The following is a 23,155-nucleotide window of genomic DNA, read 5'->3' on the forward strand; positions in this document are numbered from 1 at the left end:
TCTTTTAAACAGACATGATTCGTTGCCAAGTAAAGTCTGAAGTCATGTGAAGTATTCAGTGTGTTCTCAGTGTGTCACATAGGTGTCAGCTGCAGGTTGCACACACTAACCATTCCAACACAGGGGAAAAAATACTCTACACAAATGTATGACAAATTATCACCTATCCGTTAGACAAACAAATAGAAGTTTTCACACACTCCACACCACAACACATGGCAAAGCTAATTGACCTAAATAAACTATTTGTAATTTCCCCTCCTGAAGCTAGAGACTGCTGTGAAAATATTTTGAAGACTTCCTCTCAGGTTTAATAGTTTTGTCTCTATTGGATTCTCTAAATGTTTTAAGGTACTTGGTTGGCCCAGCTATGCCAGTCTTTTTGACAGACACTCTAGAAGGCCTGAGAGAATAGTGTGGAATATTTGCAGAATTCCATGGACGAGTGTCAGCTGAGGTGGAATGCCTCTGATGGCCGTGTGGACGAGGTTGTTGGGAAGTTACATCGTCCCTCTACTACGTACCTAAGGGAGGGATCAGGGGTTTCTGCCTGTAATTCCATGTCTCACTACGTACTGACCACACTCTGTTACTGGGTGCGCTACTGGATATAATGTCATGAAAACAGGATTGTTAGCCTGCGTAGCTGCTTTGATTTGCCAAAAATCATAAACTCTCTCAACTCTCCTACTGTTCCTTTGCATTGCATATCTCTATTTTCACAAAAGCCAAATATTAATATGGCATTAAACTGTTACAACCATAAATGTCATCATCTGCTGAGAGATTGATATGGGGTGTTTATCCACAGTAACACAGATGTCCTTCAGTAAATTGTACTTTCATGCTTCATGCTTTCAGTTTTAGAAGTAGTCCATTTTATTTCCACAACTAAAGCTCCAGAACTGCTGTGTGTGTGTATGTCTGTGTGTGTGTGTGTGTGTGTATGTGTGTGAGTGAGTGTTGTCAGGAACGAGCAGGGCAACACAGGCCCGTGTACAAGTGATGCAATGTTGGACGACTCAAAGTTACAGCGTGATCAACAGCTGCAACTGACGGAAGGGAGACCTCGGGTATTAATGACCATGACTGAATCTCTCTCTCTCTGGCTGTCTCCATTCCTTCTCTCTCTCTCTCTCTCTCTCTCTCTCTCTCTCTCTCTCTCTCTCTCTCTCTCTCCTTCTCTCACTCTTCCCCTGTCTTCCCCAGCAACACATATACCTCATCCATCCTTTACCACCCTGCCCTCCCCCTGGAACAGCCGCCTGCAGTCATTTGTCTCTGCTAGGCAGGGACGTGTGTATGTGTGTGAGTGGGTGGGTGGGTTTGAGAGTGAGTGTATGTGAGTGTGTGCGTGTGTGTGTGTGTGTGTGTGTGTGTATGTGTGTGTGTGTGTGTGTGTGTGTGTGAATCTTCATGTACATTTGGTACAGAAACACTTGTCATAGGGTTACCAACTAGTGAAGGGTGGAGGGCTGGACGGATGACTCTCTTGACAAGGAACACACTGATCAAAATATGCACCTGTGTGTTTGTGACTGTGTTTTGATGCAGGTTCATTCAGATGTGCGTGCATAAAATTTGCACCTCCAGCATCTGTGTGTTCACTTGCCTGTTTGTGAGTGCATGTGTGTGTTTGTTCCTTTACGTGTGTGCTGAAAATAAACTTAAATTACGTCACCCTTTGCTTGTGACCCCTTACATCTAAGCCACGCCCCTCTGGGGCTAAATGTGAACTCCTTGGGTCGACCCGATTGGTCCGCCTGATTCCTATGCTGCAACAGTAACAGCAACCAAGTTTATTTAGAGCACCATTCAGATCATAACACCCAGAATACTTTATTAACATTACTAAAAATACAGAAGCTGTTGAGTAAAATAAAGTCACATCTAAAGACTTTTATTAGTCCTGCCATGGTCAGCCAATACAAACTGACACAATAAAAGGTTATTTGAAGAGTGCACACCAAACAGCACCTTAGAGTCAAACACACACACAGTTTGGACATAGTTAGATGGACAGTGCAAGATGAAACTGAGACCGTTTAAGCTAACTCCTGAAACAACACAGTCTTTATTAAGGTCACAGCCTGGTGAATACCCAAAGGGTTGGCTCCTAGGATTCCACTGTTGTTTATCCATGCCTACTTTAGCCTGAGTCGTAGATGATGTCCCGCTCCAAAGTGTGTGCGTATGTGAGTGTGTGTGTGTGTGTGTGTGTGTGGGGGGTGGGGGGGGTGAGAGAGTGTGTTTGTATGTGTTTGTATGGGCAAAAGAAAGAAACAGAGACATACAGCTGTTGCCCGTTGTCCGGTTCCAGATACACACTTGTGCACACACACACACACACACACACGCACACACACATGCACAGAGACCTCTCAGCTGTCCAGATCCATCCCGGAGGACTGACAGACACTGGCCCACTTATGGACAGGTTTGACAAAGGCCACTTGCTTCCCCCAAATGTTAGTGATAAATCATGAGAATTAAAGCAAGTATATCCGTGCAGCAGGTTTGTCTTCTTGAAGCTATCATGTTCAACTGACTTCAAAGTCCATCGTTTTTTTGTCCAGCTTTATGGACAAAAGTCAATTTTCAAGTCAGCCATGGCCAAGACAGACATTGTAGGCAATTACATTTTCGCACACCCACTGTTGTACAAACACACAAACACGCACATATCAATGACGACTGCTAAAAAACTCTATGGACAAAGAGCTATTGAATGTGGCATTTATGGTTGAATTGTTGATTCAAGGTTACCATTATCATACTCACAGTGTACTTATTTCATTCTGAGACGCTGTTCAGAAATACATTAAGTAAACTATGTTATTATAACGGCCATGCGGCAAAGAGTGTTTTTGTTTTTACGTCCCACACACACACACATAATGTACATGCAATGTATCTTACAGCAGCATATATACATTCACTGTCCCTTAGACTGGCCTGGCCACTGTTTATTAAGGACTAACCCTCTCAAATGGACAGAATGTGAATTAACAGCATCCCAGCCATGGCTGGCGAGTGCCACATTCCTGATGTCGTCCCGCCGTGCATCCCCGGCGGCTCAAAGCTCGAGGCACTGCTGTAGGGTCGCTGATGTCATGCACACTGCTCTGGGGACAGGGGATTGTCACCTTCCTGACGGAAATTCCAACAGAGTAGGACCAGAAACCTCGGCTGGGGAAGTTGAGAAAGAACACATTGAATGGAATGTCTTTTAGGCAAAACATTTTCCCACATTTCACCAACCTGTGGGGTTGGTGAAAACAAATTAAAGGAAAATTTGGTTTAAATGAGGTTGTATGTTCCGTGACAGCTGGATGGCATTGGCATTGACAACGATAACAAGACATACTATCCTGTCTGCTGATAAGTACAAAAATGTAAGCACCAGCACCTGGGGGTACAAGTCAGTTATATACACTCTCATTCTAAAGCTCCTGACAGCCCCAAGTCTTGGAGAGAGAAGGGGAGTTGGAGCTTAGTTCAGTAACATGGATGGCAGGGGGAAGTGGGGGGTGGAGGGTGGGGGATGGAGGGGTTCGGGATCACAAATGTGGCATGTCACATGGTCAAACAGCAAAGATTTACAGGCGCTCTGGTTCCACATCAGCTGCATGGTGTTGGCACCTCAGAATGCCAGGTATGGTGGTGAGATCATGCCACACTTTTAGATGACGGTTCTTTTTCAGCCTTGAACATGACTGAAGATGGTGAAGATGGAATAGATGGTTGATTGAGGGCACACAGTGTCTCCGCTATACATCTCACCCATGTACCTACCACCTTCTCTGGCCACATGATCTGACAAGGTGCCCTTGTGACGGCGGCTCATGAAGAGTTCAACCAAAGTGTTGCCATCAGAGAGTGAATAGTGGCAAGGCTAGTGAAACATGAGTGTGCAAGCTGAGAGGCGAGGGCCTGGGTAAAACTTAGAATAAGGAGTGAGACACAAATAGAGAGAGTGGCGAGAGAGAGAGTGACAGAAAGGAGAAAGTTAAAAAGACAGAAAGAGGGAAAGTATGGGGTGGACCACGACACAACAAAAGAGGGGGAGTACGTACAGTCGCCTCTCTCTCTCTCTCTTTCTCTCTCTCTCTCTCTCTCTCTCTCTCTCTCTCTCCAGTCTCTCTCTCTTTCTCTCTCTCTCAGTACAGGGACACAGACATCCAGACAGGGATAGAAATGTAGTGGTAGAAAGAACAGAGAGGTCAAGAAGAGGTGTAGCGTCCCAGGAGGCCTGCAGACCATTTCTACTGCAGCGTCTCAGTGATCCTGAGAGTTCAGACAGTGATTTATTCCTCGGTGACATCATGGAGGCTGCAGCTATTTTTACTGGCTGATAAACTGCCAGGTCTGCTCCACGCTGCACCACCTGTCCAATCGGCAGTGGCCGCAAGAAACTCTCCCTGGAAAATATTTTAACACCCCAAAAATGATTCTGACCTGAAAGTAAATATGTGACAGGCATGCTGCTGTCTCAAAGAATCAAGAGTATTTTCCTAGTACAACAACCTTTACATCCTTAATGTTTATGTTGCTAGGGGGGTCAGATGGCTGAGCGGTTAGGGAATCTGGCTATTATTCAGAAGGTTGCCGGTTCGATTCCTGGCTGTGCCAAATGACAGTGTCCTTGGGCAAGGCACTTCACCCTACTTGCCTCAGGTGGAATGTCCCTGTACTTACTGTAAATCGCTCTGGATTAGAGCGTCTGCTAAATGACTAAATGTCAATGTAGTTTACAGCTTGCACATAAATGTAAGACCACCTTTTGAAGTTGCCTCATGATGAACCATGCCTCATTCCACTCCACCACAAGGCCTCTTCTGTAAAAATGATTACTGTTACATAGATGAAACGGAAAACTAATGAGGTGACTTGTTTATAAAAAGGCTGTGTGTGTGTATTTCTGGCCGCTTGTGATGTAGTCTCAGGTGCCAGTCACATACCATCTGACCAACACTTAACCCCTTTCAACGATAACTGGTAACAGGGTTATAGTCTTCGAACCCCGGCTCATAATATAAACTCTAAATGGACACTGACTGAACAGAGAAATACAGGTGAAAGAAATGGAAAGGTAAATGCATTGGTACTGATTTTTTTCAACAAACAAGAAGCACACGCACACAAAAATAATGAACGATAACAATTAAAGTGAAAGATGTGCACAAATTAAATTGTTTAATTATACCTAGCACTTTTACTAATCCTCGAATCGCTTCGAATCCATAAAGGACTGGTCTGAAATCAGCTTGAGACAAAGACATTCAAAGAACAAAATAGCCCCTTGATGTCAGTAGGACTTTTGAATGAAGAGGCAGCTGTGTGTGGTATATACAGCGCTAGAGGATAAAGCCTGTAGTTTCTGTGGGAGTATAGACCTCTCTGCTCATTAACAATAAACACAAAAGTGGATGACAGGTACATCCAAAGAGTAAGTCTGTAGTGCTTCAGGGATCATCAAGGATGAAAGGGTAACTAATGAGATGACGTTATTATACGGATGTGCACGTGTGTGGGTGAGAGGGAGGGAGAGAGAAAATACAGATATAACATGTATATATGTGTATTTATTATGTGTGGGTGTCTTTGTGGGTGTGTAAATATAAGTAAGAGGCTGTGATTTATATATTTCTGTGATTGGCAATATGTTTGTGTGTGTGTGAGAGAGAGAGAGAGAGAGAGAGAGAGAGAGAGAGAGAGAGAGAGAGAGAGAGAGAGAGAGAGAGAGAGAGAGAGAGAGAGAAATGTTGTGATACAATGGATGGTAGTGAATACTGGGACCAAACCAGTTCCCTTGATAAGGCCACGTATAGAGAGGGCTTTGCGTGAGAGGACTACACCACAGTTTCCCCTGCTGCCATGTGGTTTAGTGATGGAAGGATAGGCCTACTACTACCCACGTAACATTTCTGAGAAATGTTAGAGAAGAACAAGAACAGATGTATACGGGATTCTTTGTCAGTATTCTTTGTTGAGTTGACGTTATAATGTGACGTAGTTATTTAGCAAGAGACTGAAGAACTTTTTTAGCTGTCCATTTCAATCTTCTACACCCTTCCACGCAACCCGCGACACGGAGGACATCTCCTGGATGAGACACGGAATGACAAGGGGGCAGAGGCCACTTTGAAAAGTCGCTCTTATTTTCCATGACATATCATATCAGGAGTCAGTTCAATTTTGTGCTACCAATCGAATATTTAAGACCACAAAAGTTTGATTTGGCTAAATACGTAGAAAACCCCTACGCTACTGGGCTTTGATGCTTTTCTTGTCTTCCTTGTTATCCAACTTTTCAACAAAATATTTGTATTTAGCTGACCAACTATATTGAGCATATTAAGTATTCGGTTCATTAGTTTGATTCTAAAGCATAATATAAATCTGTTTGCGTTCATGTAACATTGGTTATTTATATTTTTAATTTAGAGTTACCGTCGGTAGGCTACGTTAAAAAGCTCCTCCGTGCCATTGAGGGGCGCATGTTCTTCATGAATAAATTCTGTCGGTTCGCTGTGGTTGCTCAGCCATGTTGAATCGACTCTCAGCGCTGAGATCGAAGGAACTGCAGCCCGCCATTGTGTAGAATCTAAGCTCTGTAGAGAGAGAGGGGCACTTGGCTAACTATTAAATAGACATTTCTCACACCCTGTTGCTTGAATAAGAAACTAATTAAATTACAAAGCCTCCAGGGAGAAAGACATGTCAGCCAGCAGCCTTCTTGAACAGGTAAAGAGAGGCACTTTCTGAATATTTACGAGGCCAAATTTCCACCGAGACGCAAGGATAGCGAGTTAGCACCAAGACAGTGTCTCTCTGTAGCTAGTGCAGTAGGCCTGACCACCTGCTAAAGGACTGACTGGTGACTATACATTTCTTCATATATTTTTCCCTTCCTCTCTTCTCATAAATCAAACCTTCATGAATCACCTGGACCCAATCCAGAGACCGAAAGGCCAAGGAAATAAAGGTAAGATACAGGAACATGCTAAGTTAAGGTTGAGTGAACGAATCTTTTACGTGCTGCCTGGTAGCGTTCGGAGACCCTGCTCGTGCGACGAGATATGTTAGCATGCTGCTAGCTAGCTGTCCAGCAGGCCAGTTACACAAGCATTTTTTGGCTACATATCTCGTTTGCGTAGGTGTTCTTAAATATGCGGAGTTGATGCTTATGTAAATTGCTCTTAGTTTATTCACGCGGATATTCGGCATTTTATAAGCCTAGTATGCTACAGATGGCTAACTCCGTCAGCAGGAAAGCCATCTTCAGCTACAGTAGTCAGCCAAGCTACCTTCCTTCCTACAAAAAAATATCACGGATACCACTCCCAGCCATAGTGTTAGGTTATTTATTGAGTATATTCACTTGTCATATAATAAGTTACTTGGTTTTAGTGTTATTTGTAAGTAGAGGAGTAGGTTGAACTTTTCTCGTAGCGCAGCTGACTAAGTAGTTGATATTTTGCTTCGCTTCTGCTGCTAGCAGCTAAGCGTAAAACTGGTGGTGAAGTCAAGAACATTCTTCGCGCTCTCGTCGCATGTTTTATTGCTAGCTTGTTCGCGAGTAGCAATAAGTGTTAGCTTTTCTGACGAATGACACGTCTTCCGACATGCTGCCCCTGGTCAAAGTTAGCTAGCTAACTGGCCACTAGTGTTTCGGTCTCACAATTCGCATGATTGTTTACGAGTCCACCACCCCCTTAAACGTTTAGTGTTACCGTGTTCACATTAGTTAACCTGCGATTTCAATTCACATCGGTGAATGTCAACAAGTAAAATGTTTTCCGCATGTGACAACTTGGCTGCACCCATGCTAGTACCACAGGGGGCTAATTACATCTGTCTATCGGTATATTTAAAATAAACAATATGGTCAAAATGTATAATGGCTGAGAGACCAGTCACACTGATTAATCTAGTTTGTTTAGATGTATCTAGGTGTTTTCTGCAGCATAGCAACAAAGATTACGGTCCAGTGCCCAACTGCACAATGTTTTTACTGAATGGCTTTTGAAACAGATTGTTGTGCAAGTAAATTGCTCATTCTGAGAAATTGAAATACCAGTGATGTTAATTTAAGCTGTTAATGAGTACATTAATCAGCAATTGATTCATGTATGATTAGATGCAAGTATTTGTTTGTCTCTAAGCATGATGTGTTCATGTCTCACATCTCCTCTTCTCTTCCAGTGCAAAACGGAGCTGTGACCCAAAAGGATACTTTGAATGATGATGAGTTTGAGCCTTACCTGAACACCCAGGCTAGACAGGTGAGTCCACCTGATGGCCTAAAATGTGATTCACTCTTTTTGGGTGCATAATCCATTACGAAAACCATCCGATCACGCCTTTATAGTTCATGAGTCGTAGACTGTAAATGATCTTTCCATTGATCATCCAAACCTGATTCAGGCTCCCAGAATTGGTCTTCCAGTTAATAAAATGTCTTAATCCACTCTAAATTAATTAATACATTTGATGTAAACCCTGCTTTTTCCAAACTCTTAACCTATGTTTCCATCCTGCTTCCCGCATCTTTCTCCAGAGCAATGCCTATACGGCCATGTCGGATTCCTACATGCCCAGCTACTACAGCCCCTCCATTGGCTTCTCCTACTCCCTCAACGAGGCAGCATGGTCCACTGGTGGAGACCCTCCCATTCCCTACCTGGCGTCCTATGGACAACTGAGCAATGGGGAGCACCACTTCCTCCCGGACGCCATGTTTGGCCAGCCTGGCCCCCTGGGAAACAACCCTTTCCTGGGACAGCATGGTTTCAATTTCTTCCCCAGTAGCATCGACTTTTCTGCCTGGGGGAGCAGCAGCTCTCAGGGACAGTCCACACAGAGCTCTGGCTACAGCTCCAACTATGCTTACGCCCCCAGCTCACTAGGGGGTGCCATGATCGACGGACAGTCACCCTTCGCTGCCAATGAGCCCCTCAACAAGGCCCCTGGCATGAACAGCCTGGACCAGGGCATGGCTGGGCTTAAGATTGGTGGTGGTGGGGATATGGCCCCCAAGGTGGTGGGCTCAGGTCTCCCTGGAGGGGGGCCCCTCAGCCAGGTCACTGGAGCCCCCATCATGCCCCCTGTGTCCATCGCCCCCGCGAAGGCCGCCTCCTGGGCGGACATTGCTAGCAAGCCGGCCAAGCCGCAGCCCAAGCTGAAAACCAAGGGAGGCATGGCTGGGACCAACCTGCCACCTCCCCCTATCAAACACAACATGGACATCGGCACTTGGGATAATAAGGGGACCATGCCTAAAGCTTCCACCCCCCAGCAGGTTCCCCTCCCCACCAACGGCCAGCCACCCCACCAGGCCTCCCCCCAGCCTGGCTCCACCCCTGGAGGGACCCCACAACTGCCCCTAAGCAACGGACAGTTGGTTGGTCCCCCCCCCATCCACATGGGGCAGCACCAGCTACCTCCTAATGGGCAGCCGGTGATGGGGGTTCCTATGCAGCCTGTCTCCCAGGGTCCACCCCCTTCTCAGCCCTCCCAACCCTCTCGATGGGTTCCTCCTCGGAACCGTGCCAACGGGTTTGGGGATGCAGGGGGCGGGGTGGGGCAGTCGCCTCCTAACTGTGGAGTAGGAGGTGGGGTGGTGGTGCCCTCGGAGCCTCATCCTGTCCTGGAGAAGCTGCGCCTGGTCAACAACTACAACCCCAAGGACTTTGACTGGAACCCTAAGCAGGGGCGTGTGTTCATCATCAAGAGCTACTCCGAGGACGACATCCACCGCTCCATCAAGTACAACATCTGGTGCAGCACGGAGCACGGCAACAAGCGTCTGGACGCTGCCTACCGCTCGCTGGGCGCCAAGGGCCCCCTATACCTGCTCTTCAGCGTTAACGGTAGTGGCCACTTCTGCGGCGTGGCGGAAATGCGCTCGCCGGTGGACTACAACACGTGCGCAGGGGTGTGGTCACAGGACAAGTGGAAGGGCCGGTTTGATGTGCGTTGGATTTTCGTTAAGGACGTTCCCAACAGCCAGCTGAGGCACATCCGACTGGAGAACAACGAGAACAAGCCAGTCACCAACTCCCGAGACACCCAGGAGGTGCCCCTGGACAAGGCTAGACAGGTGCTGAAGATCATTGCCGGGTACAAGCACACCACCTCCATCTTCGACGACTTCTCCCACTATGAGAAGCGTCAGGAGGAGGAGGAGAGTGTGAAAAAGGTAAATGTCTAAACGGATCGGCGCTTGTTGTGTTTTTTTTTCACTAGCCAACCCCGGACTTTCACCAGGGATGAAAATGATTATACATTCTGTGAAAATTAAAGTGTTTTGTCAGGGAAACGTATAAACCATGTGTATAAATGGTTTGGAGCTCTCAAAGAACCAAATGCAAAGTGCAGTGCCCAATTCCACCCAGTCTCTCAGGTGTACACTTGTCCACTCCCCCACAAGGATTTGAAAGCACAGGAATAGTGAAGAGTCCCATGCCTATTCCTGTCCTTAGCTTCTTTCTCTTTAAAAAAAATCGATTGCACGAGTGAACAGGTACACTTCATTGACAAGGGAGGACAATTATGATGCTTGGAAAGTTTGTGTACGGTCAAATTAATTGTGGCATGTGCTTTCAGCTGTTCAATTGACCACCATGCAGGTATATAAATATTACCCTACCATGTACCTATAACTGTCTCTAGTATAGATGGCTACCTTTTAATGCTTAATGAAACTGAACTGAAAAACTGCAGTCTTGCCTATTTCCAGAGCAGCCAAGTCAATTAAAATTATTCAGAGAAACTGGTTGTTAAATGTTGGCAGTAGTCTGATCCACAAGGACACAATTGTTGCTATTCTTCAGATTTTGGGGGGGAAAATTCAGAGAAAATCTGTCTCATCTATCCTTGACCAGAACTGTGGCGTACTGGTGTTTCTGCCTGTGCGTATTTTCGGTTGTGTGTCATGCGATGAGGTCCTCCCACTCATTGTCTTGTGGGGAAACGGCCACTCCTTACATTAAACATCAGTGATGAGTAAACAGCACTCACTCATTGTCTGTTAAAAGGGTTTTTCATTAGCAGTTTTTGTTTTTTCCTTTACGGAGCTTCCCATTCAATGCAATGCAAGCAAACAGTGTCTAAGCGCTGTCCAGCACTGTTTTTGAGTCATTAGCAGTGTAGCCTTCTTCACAATGAGAGGGGGTGCTATTTGAGAAGGGCCATTCACTTGCCTGATGGCTTTATTTTACATGTTCAGGTCTATGCAGGAAGCTACGTGGTTTGTTCTTATTTTGGTTTTTCTGTGTATGTGGGCAGGTTTATCTTTTGAAAAGCATCATTATAGTTTTCAACTCATGAAATGTGTTCCCATCCATCAAAAATGATTCATTGTTAATTCATTGTGTGAATTAATTGTGTGAATAGTTGTCTGCATTATTTATGTTAGCAAGAAACCCGTTTGTTACCAGGGACTGGAGCGGTAGTCAAGCTCACTCTTCATTATCAACATGCATTACTGCCCGACTGTATGGTTAAACTGGGAAAGTTTTGCTTTACCTCTCAATCAAGTTTTCTCATTCTCTCTTTAACTCATTAGCTTTTAGTTTGTCTATTGTGAAAGTGTGTCATAGATTTCTGACCCAGGAACTGACTCATTGATCCTGGCCAGGAATGTTGGTAGTTTATGTAATTACTCTTAAGTATTTTAGTAACTGACAAGGTATATTAGGAAAGCGAAGTGTCCCATGTCATAAATACTCATTTGTTCTAAGTATAGAGAATAGATGTGCTGAAGCTGTGCAAGACGGCATTAAGACCCAGTACTTACTAAAAAAAGCATGAGATGAATACATCAGAGTTTTAGGTTAAGTATGGTCAAGAGAAGTGTAAACCCTTTTTCAGTTTAACTTCAGCCAGACCTTTCTAACCAGGCAGAATATAGAATTAATTTCTGCTGTTTTAAGTGCCTATTTTCAGCTTTAAAAAAACAAACAACCATGGTGGTTTTGTGTGTGCAGGTGGAAGTCCAGGGGAGCGATCCTTACTCCAGTAACCCCAGCAACAGGAGTCATTACCGACTTCAGGTAACTCCTAAAAACCCAAATCCACCTGACCATACTATGTCTATTTATTTGAAGGCAAATTTGCTAGTGTACTTGTACTCACAAAATTGTGAATGACTTAAAAGCCTGTGGTGGGAATGTATGAACCCACAAGTGTCTAATATGCGTAATATTACAATGCACATTTCCACTTAAATCAACTCATTATTTTTGTTTGCTCTTATCCTTTCATCCTTCAGGAGCGCCAAGGACGTGTCAAGTAACAGTCGGTACTGTGGGCAAAAGACTGCAATGCCCCCCTCCCCTCCCTCTCCTGCCCGTCACAACCAGATCTCAGATATCTTACGGGAGGAAATTAACCAAGGACAAAAAAAAGAGAAACTAAATGAAGACTTTCTTGATTTCTTTTGACTTTAAAGACTTACTTCGAACTTGTAGTAAAAGAAAAAGAAAACCATTATTCATAGGACTACAACTAAATGCATAGCATCCTTAGGTGAATCCTTTTCTTTGCCGCCCCGCTCCTCCCCAGTCCACTACGTATGCTTTCTCCTTGTATGCTCTGTTTCCATTTTTTCTTTTTTATGATTATCCTCTTTTTTTTTTTCTTGTCTTTTTGCTCAATTTTCTTTTTTTTTTTTTACAGTCCAGGAGCAACTCTGTAATTTTCACAAAGAAATGTGGTGGACATTTTTTTTAGTGTTGATGACAACAACGACTACTACTTTCTAGTTTCCCCATTGTGGAGATGGGGATCAGTCTGTCTCATTTCTTTGTAACTAGCTCCACCCCACCATGGGAGATCCAGTCATCCAGCCGGGGCGCAGCGAATGTTCGTCGTGGGTCTTTTCGTCACCACCTCCACAAGAGTTTGTTTCTTATGACTCCCATCTTTTGTTATGAAGAGAGAACTGAAGCTAATGTTCAGGATGGCCCTGTATTCAGTTGTTTGCGTTGGGCAGAGCATGTAGAGAAAAGGGGCAGGGGTAGGGAGACTGGAGGGGGAAGGAAGTCGAAAGCAAAAAAATACGTTAAGTTAGGCCATGGTCATTCATTGTATAATTTTATAGTGTAATTGGGCCCTGTTTGCAGTCTGCTGAACTTATTTTACAGACTGTTTCTCTCTTGGACAAGTTCATTGTTGCTGTGGGCTGCTTTTCTCTTTCTTCCTTGTTTAGTTTTTTGTTGTTTTTCCTTCCTTCCCTCTGCTTTCCTAAAACCGCAAAATGCGAGTGGCCTTGCCCTCACTCTTTCTCTTAATCAGTTCAAAGTAATAAATGTGGTATACTCAGCAGAACTTGTGTGCATTCCCCTTGTTTTACTGCAGGCACTATGGATGTGTGCACATCCCTTTCTCTCACTGTTACTTTTCGAAGGGTATCTGAATGAATGTTTTCTTACCTTGTAAACCCTCCCCCTCCACTTAATTCTCACAGGCGCCCAATCCTTGCACCACTAACCACAGTCCCCCCCCCTCCCCCAGCCACCCAACTCACAGGCTTCTGAACCATACCATCATTACCTCCACTATAGCGGAATGTCAATGTTGGTGAAAAAAAAATGGTCCTATTCCAAAACTACTGGCTTATCTCTGTGGCAGAATAAAGACGCTCCACTAAGCTGAGTTTGGGATGGTTTCCTCCTTCTTGATAACTAAGAATGTGAACATGTCCGTCAGGCTCATAGGCCTACGTTTTCCATTGTTTTAGCGCCACCATAAATATGTACCTTGCGTTCCTGCTTTGTGTTCCTTATTTAAATATTTGTGATCCTGATCCTTGTTATCTCAAATCTAATCTGAAGCTGTCAACCAGTTGTGAAACTAGTTTGGTCTGTCAAGTTGACGTAGGCTAAATATTGAGCCAACCAGTTGGATATGAAAAAAGCTTTAGGGATCGAGTTGTAAATCAATTATTAATTCTGCCGACAAGCATCTACATTCTGATGAGTTCTGTCCGTAAACTCACTTTAGATTCCACCGCCTCCTTGCGGAGCAAAAGTGTCATCTATGTGATCTACAAAATAGGCATGTGAGAATGTGGTATCAATGCAACCTTGAATACGACATGTATGAAATTAATAATTTCTGCTTGGTTTGTGTGGTCGCAACTGTTACTGTTCGTTTTGTTCCAATATTAATTCAGAGCTGTTTGGGATCCTAAATACGCTGGTTCTGCATGTTCATTAAGAATACATTGGAAGACGAATTATGAAGAAAATGGCGGATACAGGAGGGGACAATACGGCCACAAGGGGGCGACAAAATATAGTTTATTTGAGTCCACAATGTGTACACGAGAGAAGGTTCCATTAATCTGGCCTGGTGGTAAAGATTGGTAATCTTTCTGAACATAGGAGGAGACCTGAAGATATATATGCATCAGGATTAGTTGAGTTCAGAGCTCAATATCAATGACTTCAGAATTATTATTTTTAGCTAACTTAGTTTAAAAGCTATTTTGGAAGCCCCAACCATGCCCCACAATTGAAAAAAAGTATGTTAGCCTACATCTGTTAAAATTGCAGGTTGCCTGACTCAACTATTCTGGCAAACATTTTTCGGAAACGGTTTACTGCCAAATTAATACGTTTTATTAACAACTTTGAATGTCTATGCGGGTCCTCTTGATGGGCCTATTCATTTTCCTAGTAGGTTACTTTAGTGGGAACAAACTGAGTGAACCCTTCTTTATCATCAGGGGCTCAGGATATTAAGGCACTCCGGTGATGAGGAGGGGGAGGGAAACAATAAAAAGGAGGAGGGAGATGAAGAGAAAGAGGGGGACGGCACGTGTCTTGCTTTGGGGGGTGCGTAAAAGTGGCAGCCCGAGGGTCTCTCCAGTGACCCTGATCTGCAACTCTGGGGATTTGAGCCCCTTGTGGGATGCAAATGAGAAACCGTGAAAGGGCTGGAAATTGAACCAATGAGACGACGAAAAAAATGAAATGGGACCATAGGGAGTGTGGATGAGGAGAGGTCACCGTATCAGGGAGCGTAAATGCGGCGTACGTGGTAGCTTGAAAGCTATCTTCACTGTCGAAAATGTTTTGTGTGTGCATGTCATAACATTGGTGGAAAAATTAGGCCCCCAAGATTTTGGTCAAATTAGCTCTAACATTATTAAAATAGCTTATAAGAAATGGCTTAGGTTGAGAGAATTGGTTTCCTTTGGAATTTGTGCATCCTTGTTCCATGTACATAATAGGTGGAAATGACGACTAATTGACAAGGCTAAAAATCACCTTAAGCAAGATGGTTTTCAAGTCAATCCTATTAGACTGGACCTCGATTAAACCTTTGCCTATACTGTGGAAATTATATTGAAATACCAAATACAAAATACATGAAATACAAAACTCATTTGGTGTGTGTTGTCTGTTTGGCCCTTGCCTTATATTTGTTTAACAAATCATAATGCCGTTTAAGGCTTAATCAGATGGGGCGCGCAGACCTTCTCGCTGACAGTGTCCCTTATCATAAAGCAGTCTTCAATATCCATTTGCTACGCTATGCCATGTCCAAATTATTTTTTCTACGTGGTCATTTCACACAGTTTATTTTCAAAAGGATCCCGACTTTGATGTTTAAAATAAAATAGAATTTTAGGTTAAATTAGCCGTTAGGATCATATATATATATAAACATATATATATATATATGTTGTGTTTATATATATATCTATGGTTAGGATAGCCCGTAGGCGCGAATGTTAGACGCAGGCCTGACCTAATGCATATCAGTTTCCAATATGTAGGCCTAAATATTTTAAATCAGTCAAAATCTTTATCCACTGAATTGTATTTGTCCTGTTTTCATTTTAATTGTTGTACCGAAATCAAACCTTGGCCTCGGGTACATCAAAATAGGATGTTTTTAAAAAGCCTACATTAAAATGATCACCAATAGACTAAATAGGCAATGTATCTCGCATCTCAAATGTATATGTTTAGACGTTGATTCAGAAAGATGCAGATCTTCTTTCCACGGTGGAACTCGTTTTTAACATGCCTGTCAACATCATAGCCTGACGTCAGATTATGCCCTATTCCTCTATTGATAGCGTCCCAGAATTTTCACTCCAAAGCGAAATATGTGTCTGTCTGAGGCCAAACTATCCTGTTAAAGAATCAAACAGTTAAAACTGAAATATAGTCTATATCTTTGCATTAATTTCAACGTCTCATATCCCTAATTGAGTCAACTGTCATAATGATTAATGCGCTTAAATTCTGTCATGTCTTTCGTTGACTGCACCATTCCGGGGTCACTAGGCAGTGACATGTTGTCTGTTGGTCTTTTTGTCCTTTCGATGGGTTTTGGAAAATGCATAATGAAGTGCGGGTCAAACATGGAGCTGTAAACGTTGCTGACCTCTATCAGCATATGGCGCGTGCCGGGGTGCGCGATTGATTTCGACGAGTGTGGCCTTTTGCCCTCTAAAGGTTGGTCCAAGCCAGTCAATTTTTGAAAGGCACAAGGGATTATTCGTTTGTATCAGCTGTAGCCTAATAATGATCAAAATCATCTGGCATTGCCTGCCTATTTGGTCGAAGGCTATTTTTGTTGGATATATTGCTGTTTTAAGTTTCAAACGTCGGATTATAAGCAATTTACCTTTGAAGGGAACGTTTGAGTTTGTTGTGAGATCCTCAATTTAAGCATTCTTATTATCTTGGTTAGAGTAAATGAAAATAGCATAACTCAGCCTAAAATAGGATTGTATTTATATGTTGTACACTATTCTTAAATAGGTAGGCTATGCCATCTTTTGCTTCTGTCGCACAAAATGTTGTGAACCATTTGAAGATTTAATGCAAACTCCAAGATTTACTGGAAATCATAGAAATTATAATGCCAATTATGACAATGGTAAAGCTTGTTCTTGATTATGATGCTTTATTGAAGATATGTCAAATAAACAAAAACAGAGACTGAAATAATAAACATCTCAGTACAATAAGCAAGATGTAAACAAGGTCATGTGTGTTGCATGGAAATAGCAATGAGAAAGGAAGGAGAGTATGCAATACACTCCTACACTACTATGGACAGGATTGTGTTGCATTTCATATGTATATATTCATAAATTAAAGCATGCATTTGTACCTGGCAGGCCTTGATAAAAGCCTTTATAGATAGATAGGTCTATGTTTAGTTTAAAGCCATGCTGAAATTACAGGAGAAATTACAGCAGAGCAGTAGGTTATATATGCCTCATATAACTCATTCTGATTCTGATGTAAGGATTGTTCTCTCTCTCTCTCTCTCTCTCTCTCTCTCTCTCTCTCTCTCTCTCTCTCTCTCTCTCTCTCTCTCTCTCTCTCTCTCTCTCTCTCAGAGGGGAAGGTGCACGCTCATGCGTAAACATGCGTAGGTGAACCTTTCACCACATGGCCATGCAGCTTCACCTGGTGTCATCCCTCTGTCCGTTTGGCCCTCTAGAATCCACCACGCTGCTAGCCTACAGTCTGTTTGGCCCTTCCACTACTGTTCTCGCTGGCCTGGTCCTAGTGTTTGTTTGGCCACATTGTTGCCTTATGATTCACTGGAACGTATTTCTCTGGGTAAGGTATGTCCTGGAATCCCACTCTCTTTCTCTTTCTCCTTCCCTTCCCTCTCTCTCTCTCAATATCTCTCTGTGTGTTTGGTACTTTTGATCCTTGCCCCTGGTCTGGGTCTCAGAGTTTCTATCTCTTCAGTCTCTCAGGTGAGTGATGACTGTGGCTCCTCTCTTGGCATTCACCGCGTGCCTTAATTGTATTGAAATTAAATCAAGGTCCACTGTGAACACAAAGAGCTCAAACCCAAGTTCCAACCCTTCCCTCTCATCTTTCTGTCTGTCTCTTATCAGGCACCCTGTTTTCTCAGCGTCACTTTCACTTGTTTCCACTTTCTGCACCTTGCTTTTTCTTTCCATGTCTCTCCCTTTCTGCTTCTCTGTCTTCTCAATGCTATAGACTGCATTGCGCCCCTTCATGGAAGTGCGATTACCACACAAGTCCTGATTTATCCTATCAACTCCAATCCTGGCCTTTTTTTAGTCCATCTGCACATGTCCACTGGTTTGACTTTCTCATCCCTCTCTACTCACCTGTCCTCCTCCTCCGGGCTTATTCGGTCCTTCGCCAGTTGAATCCCATTACATGCTAATCCTACGCAAACATGCGTAAGCGTTCTAGAAGGGAACATGGACACACACCCTTACGCAAAACATACATGCAAAGATAGAATGACTGACTTTGCCTGGTCTGCAGTCTGCACCATGATATGTGTTGTGTGAGCGCGTGCATGTGTGTGCACAAGCCTTTACAGCAACACACAGAACAAGACAAGAGGGCAACACATACCAGTCACTGTAACGTAAACATTCACATTGGTCAGCCAATCATATTTACACATGCAACAACCCATCCTAAAAAAGCACCAGTAACATAAAGAGAGAGAGAGCAAGAGACAGAGTGAGTGAGTGAGAAAGCTACCTTTGTTGCACCATAAAGAGAGCAGCACTGGCACCTGCTTGCTATATCATTCCTGCAGACCTCCTCCCTCGTAGCAAAACAAAGAAAGTGGACATGATCTCTGAAAGAGATGCACAGCTGTCTGCTTCCACTGGGACCTCTTCTGTGTCGTCCATGTTGTAGCGTTTCTAAGCATTTAGCCAGGACACAGCTTTTTTTCCATTACAGCTGTGTCGCTATCTCTTCCTCTCCATCCCTCTTTCCCTCTATCCTCTCCCTCCCTTGCGCTCTCTTGCTCCCCTCTCTCTCTCTCTCTCTCTCTCTCTCTCTCTCTCTCTCTCTCTCTCTCTCTCTCTCTCTCTCTCTCTCTCTCGTTGCTCTGTTTCTGCGCAAGCACGTATCTATAGCTCTTAAAGCCATGTACAATCAGACAAACAGATCGATTTAAAGGCTCTGTCCACGTGTGAAATGACGTACATACATACTAACAAGAAGTAAACAAATGAGTAGGTAAATGAGTCAAAATATATATATCAAAATAAGCATAAAATCAGCGCCTGTATAAATATGCCTAATAATCCGTTCAAAGGTTATATACATTCCTCTCCTTTTAAATCTGGACAACTGTGATTGGTTCCCATCGCTCCTAGAATACTAGAACAGGAAGGAATACTGCTGAGGTAAGAGAAGATCCTATAGAAGAAGAACAAACTGATGAGTATTTCCCCTGTATCCTCTGTCTTCTTGTTGTAGTTGTTGTTGTTTTCTTGTCCTTCCTCTGGTGTTCCTCTGGGGGGGAGAGCAGGGATGCAGGGGACAGAGTGGGGAGAGGGGTGCGGAGGGATGCTGAGGGTTTGGGAGGCAGGCAGGCAGGTACCACGCACGCATGCAGTCAGGGAGGACAAGGGAGAGAGGAGAGCAGGGAGACGGCTGGATGGGTGTCAGCCGTTCCCCCCAAAAATCACCAGGTTTCAACCCAAATCCCCCCACCCACCAAAAAATCCATTAATATCTGCTCAAATTCAAACGGAAAAAAATGTAAATGTACATATATAAGCCGAGAGGTATATATATGTGAGGATCCAGGGAGAGGGAGGACGAAGGAACAGGCAACACGCTCACACACAGACACACTGCGCGAAACTAAGGCACGGGCTTCAATTTATGCTCTCTGGTCGACACCACCCCCACCTTTCTCTCACACACACACACACACACATGCATACACACACACTCACACACAGCGTCCCGCCCCTATCTGCCCCTGTCCCTGTCCTGTCCCGTCCTGGATGTGAGGCCCAGCTGATCTGTGTGAGGGATTAGCTAGCAGGGCCAGCTGGCAGGGATTACACAGGCAAAAGGGGTGGGGGGAGGGGAGACCCTCTCTGTCCTGCACACACACACACACGCACATCCATGCATCCATGCATGAACACACATACGCAAACATGCATGCTTGCACGCACACACACACGCTTGCAGGGGAAGCCTATCATGCGACGTTGCCGAAGAGGAGATTTCTGATAAATGTATGTAAATATGTGGGAGCCCCACAGTGGAAGGGTCATTTCACAATGCAGGGCCTGACCCCTGACCTCTGACCCCTCCCTGCTCCATCATCCACGGCAATCAGCGGATCTCGGGAAACGGCCTGCTGCCATATCCCGCTCCACAGCACACAAACGCTTTAATTTAGCCTCCACTTTATCCGGATATATGTGCTCCTATCCTTAAACCTTGGTGTCGTTTTAGATTTTGTTAAAATCTCTGTAAATATTAACTGACCCCTTTTTGACTGCACAAATGTGGCGGAATTGGGCTGTAATTTTTCCATCCCAATATTTTTTTAATCAGGAGTATAGCATATATTTTAGGGATGTATAATTGAAGACCTGTTAGCCATAGCCATAGGCTTCTACAATCATGAAGCTTCATACTCTATGCCAAGAGAGAGACAGCGGCTTCTTTCATTTTTTGTTGGACAGGCAAAGCCTGAAATAAAATAAAAAAATTGTTGGCAAAACACAACAAAAAAAATCACGTTGATGGTTTGCACAAAATAAATGTAGCTTTATTCGTTTAAGAGAATTTGGGGGAAATTTAATTAGATCATAAATCAAGTAGTTATTAACCTTACTTTATCTGAGTGATTGGTTGTAGCCCATGATGTGTGGTTGGGTTGATGTTGGGTCTGTCATGCCAAATCTGTTATGGCTGAACACAGAACCTTAGTCATTTGCATGAAAAATTCCTGTCTTGTTGCACATAATTATATCATTTGGATGCAGAAGTTAATGTCATCTGTGGTGCAGTTTCCTTCAGGAGCCACAGTAACTGTCTACCTCCTCAGCCCAGGCCATCTGATTCAATGTTATTTTCTGAGAAGCTGAATGTCATATAGAGCCTGACTGTGTTCCCTTTGGCTGTCACCAGGGGTTACATCTATAGGAGACACACAAGCACACACACTTGAACACACAGCATATCACGCGCACAGACTATCACGCACGCATGCACACACCCTCAAACACCACACATCCCCACACACACTCATATACACCCCAGCATTGTATGGAGAATGATCTTGTGAAATCAAAGAGACATTTTGAGGGGCCTCGCAGGCAAAAGACAGCGCTAGGATTTTAGAGCTAAAACACAGACGTGCCATATCTGGGACCTAAAGGACAGAAGTTGAGCTCTGCTCACATGAACAATAATGAATTATTGTCAGAGTGGAAAAACACGGAAATACTATGTTTGTATTTACATTGTGGACAATGTAGAGTTTTGAATCTGTGAATAGTGTGACTAAGACAATGCGGTCGTTTAGATGTGTGTAAAACAGTGGGGTTTTGTCATCCCTCTTGCAGGTTATTGAAAAGGGAAACTAAACATGTTTATTCTTTCAGTTCTGGCAACATCATTTCATGGTAGGAAAGCTGTATCCTTTTGTATGAAATATCGCATGCCTGTGTATACATGTGCCTGCACAGATCCTGTGTGTATTCATGTGTGTGTTTCTGTCCATGCACGGGAGGGGCGGGGGGACAGATTTAGGATTTCTATATTGATGCTGCATCTGCTATCCCATCCTCCATTTTAGATAGTGCTCACACAGAGACACACTCACATGCACGCACACACACACAGGCATGCACACAGGCTGGCCGGATTGGTTGGTTCACGTCCTGGTAATCTGATTGGCAGATTAGCACATAGGCAGCATTTGAAGCAGGATTATGGTCTCATTAGAAATGACTAGTGCCCTGGATCTTCTCTTATGTGTTAATGTGGCATTACTCACATTCTCATTTCATTCTTGCTATGCTTCTGTAATAGAACAGACAGATAGATTGACAGATAGATCACGGAGCACAGGGAAGGACTGGTCTTGAAGTATATTCTCTCTGATTGGTGGTTGTGTGGATGGAAATGAACGCCAATCAAACACCATGAAGTTTAAAAAAAGATATCTTAATGTAGTCCATTCTCCTCTTATTGTTTAATTCTTTAACATATTTTCTTCAATAGTAATTTCTCAGTATTTAAAATGTGATATATAATTTCAACTATTTCAAAATTACATTTCAGTGAACATATGCAAAACAAAATCGCAATTGTATAAAAGTATTTCAGAACAATGATCCTACATTAAGGACAAATTTGATGGTTTGAATATTGGTTTCAATACTTAATGTACTTCAATAATTTAATGTAAAAACCAAAACACAATTTCTCAAAATCCATACTTGAATACAGAGAGTGTGGAATTTGCATAAGTTTTCTAGCATGACCCCATCCATTTACAGTCACAGACTGTATATTTTCGTTGATAGACATTCTGAATTATGTAATTGGGTGTTCTGATTGCAGCTGATTGTGGACCATAGGATTCTGAGCCAGAGGCATTACAAATACAATATATCTTTATCGACACGTCTGAGTCTGAACGCAGGAACAGACAGTCTCCGCAACCCTCCTAGATGAGCTCACACTGCTACCTGCAGCGGCTAACTGGAGAATAAAAAGGACATGGCCTTGCGTTATTCTCCCAAAAATCCACAGAATTCAACGAGGATGTTAGATAGACGTGTATTGTAAGACATATTCGAGGATGTGTGTGCGTGTGTATTGATGCATGTGTGTGCACATGCATGTTTGCTTGTTTGTGTGTTTGTATTTGGATGTACATTTTTTATCCATGTGCATATCAAGGTGGCACGCGTGCCACCATGTGTGCGTGTGTGTGTGTGTGCGTGTGTGTGTGTGTGTGTGTGTGTGTGTGTGTGAGGAAGGGACATGAGGGAAGGTGATGACGTGTGGCAGCCATGTCTCTCTCTGGCTGACACCACAGAGCAGCTCGGCAAAATGGCTGAGGGCAGCATGAGGCGGTGTGACTGCTGGAGGACCAACACTAGTGTGCACCGCCTACTCACAGTCAAGTCTGTTTGCACACACACAAACACCCAATACACACACACATAGATATATACATGTGAATATATATATATATATATATATATATATATATATATATATATATATATATATATATATATATATATATGTATATAATTATACAGATTATGATATTGTTTCAGACACAGACACCTTCACCGATTTAAAGTAGAATGTCTTACACAAGAATAGTGCTTGTT

At 43.5% G+C, this 23,155-nt stretch overlaps 1 protein-coding gene across 1 annotated transcript; it reads left to right on the forward strand.

Annotated features, from left to right (window-relative positions):
* The first annotated feature begins 6,546 nt into the window (after positions 1 to 6,546).
* On the forward strand, positions 6,547 to 12,317 carry ythdf2 (YTH N(6)-methyladenosine RNA binding protein 2). Its single transcript, XM_047016976.1, has 6 exons — positions 6,547 to 6,747; positions 6,964 to 6,988; positions 8,209 to 8,288; positions 8,564 to 10,204; positions 11,994 to 12,059; positions 12,278 to 12,317. The coding sequence occupies exons 1-6, from the start codon at positions 6,721 to 6,723 to the stop codon at positions 12,299 to 12,301; spliced, it is 1,863 nt and encodes a 620-aa protein (XP_046872932.1). The 5' UTR covers positions 6,547 to 6,720; the 3' UTR covers positions 12,302 to 12,317.
* The last annotated feature ends 10,838 nt before the right edge of the window (positions 12,318 to 23,155 follow it).

Source organism: Hypomesus transpacificus, chromosome 3, assembly GCF_021917145.1.
Source record: "Hypomesus transpacificus isolate Combined female chromosome 3, fHypTra1, whole genome shotgun sequence".
NCBI classification, from domain to species: Eukaryota; Metazoa; Chordata; class Actinopteri; order Osmeriformes; family Osmeridae; genus Hypomesus; species Hypomesus transpacificus.

What these genes read in the sequence shown, in the direction of transcription:
- ythdf2 (XM_047016976.1), top strand. Translation starts at nt 6,721, where the DNA reads ATGTCAGCCAGCAGCCTTCTTGAACAG. An exon ending in GAAAGGCCAAGGAAATAAAG is followed by an intron (nt 6,989 to 8,208) that starts GTAAGATACAGG and finishes CTTCTCTTCCAG; the next exon opens with TGCAAAACGGAGCTGTGACC. An exon ending in AGGAGGAGAGTGTGAAAAAG is followed by an intron (nt 10,205 to 11,993) that starts GTAAATGTCTAA and finishes TTGTGTGTGCAG; the next exon opens with GTGGAAGTCCAGGGGAGCGA.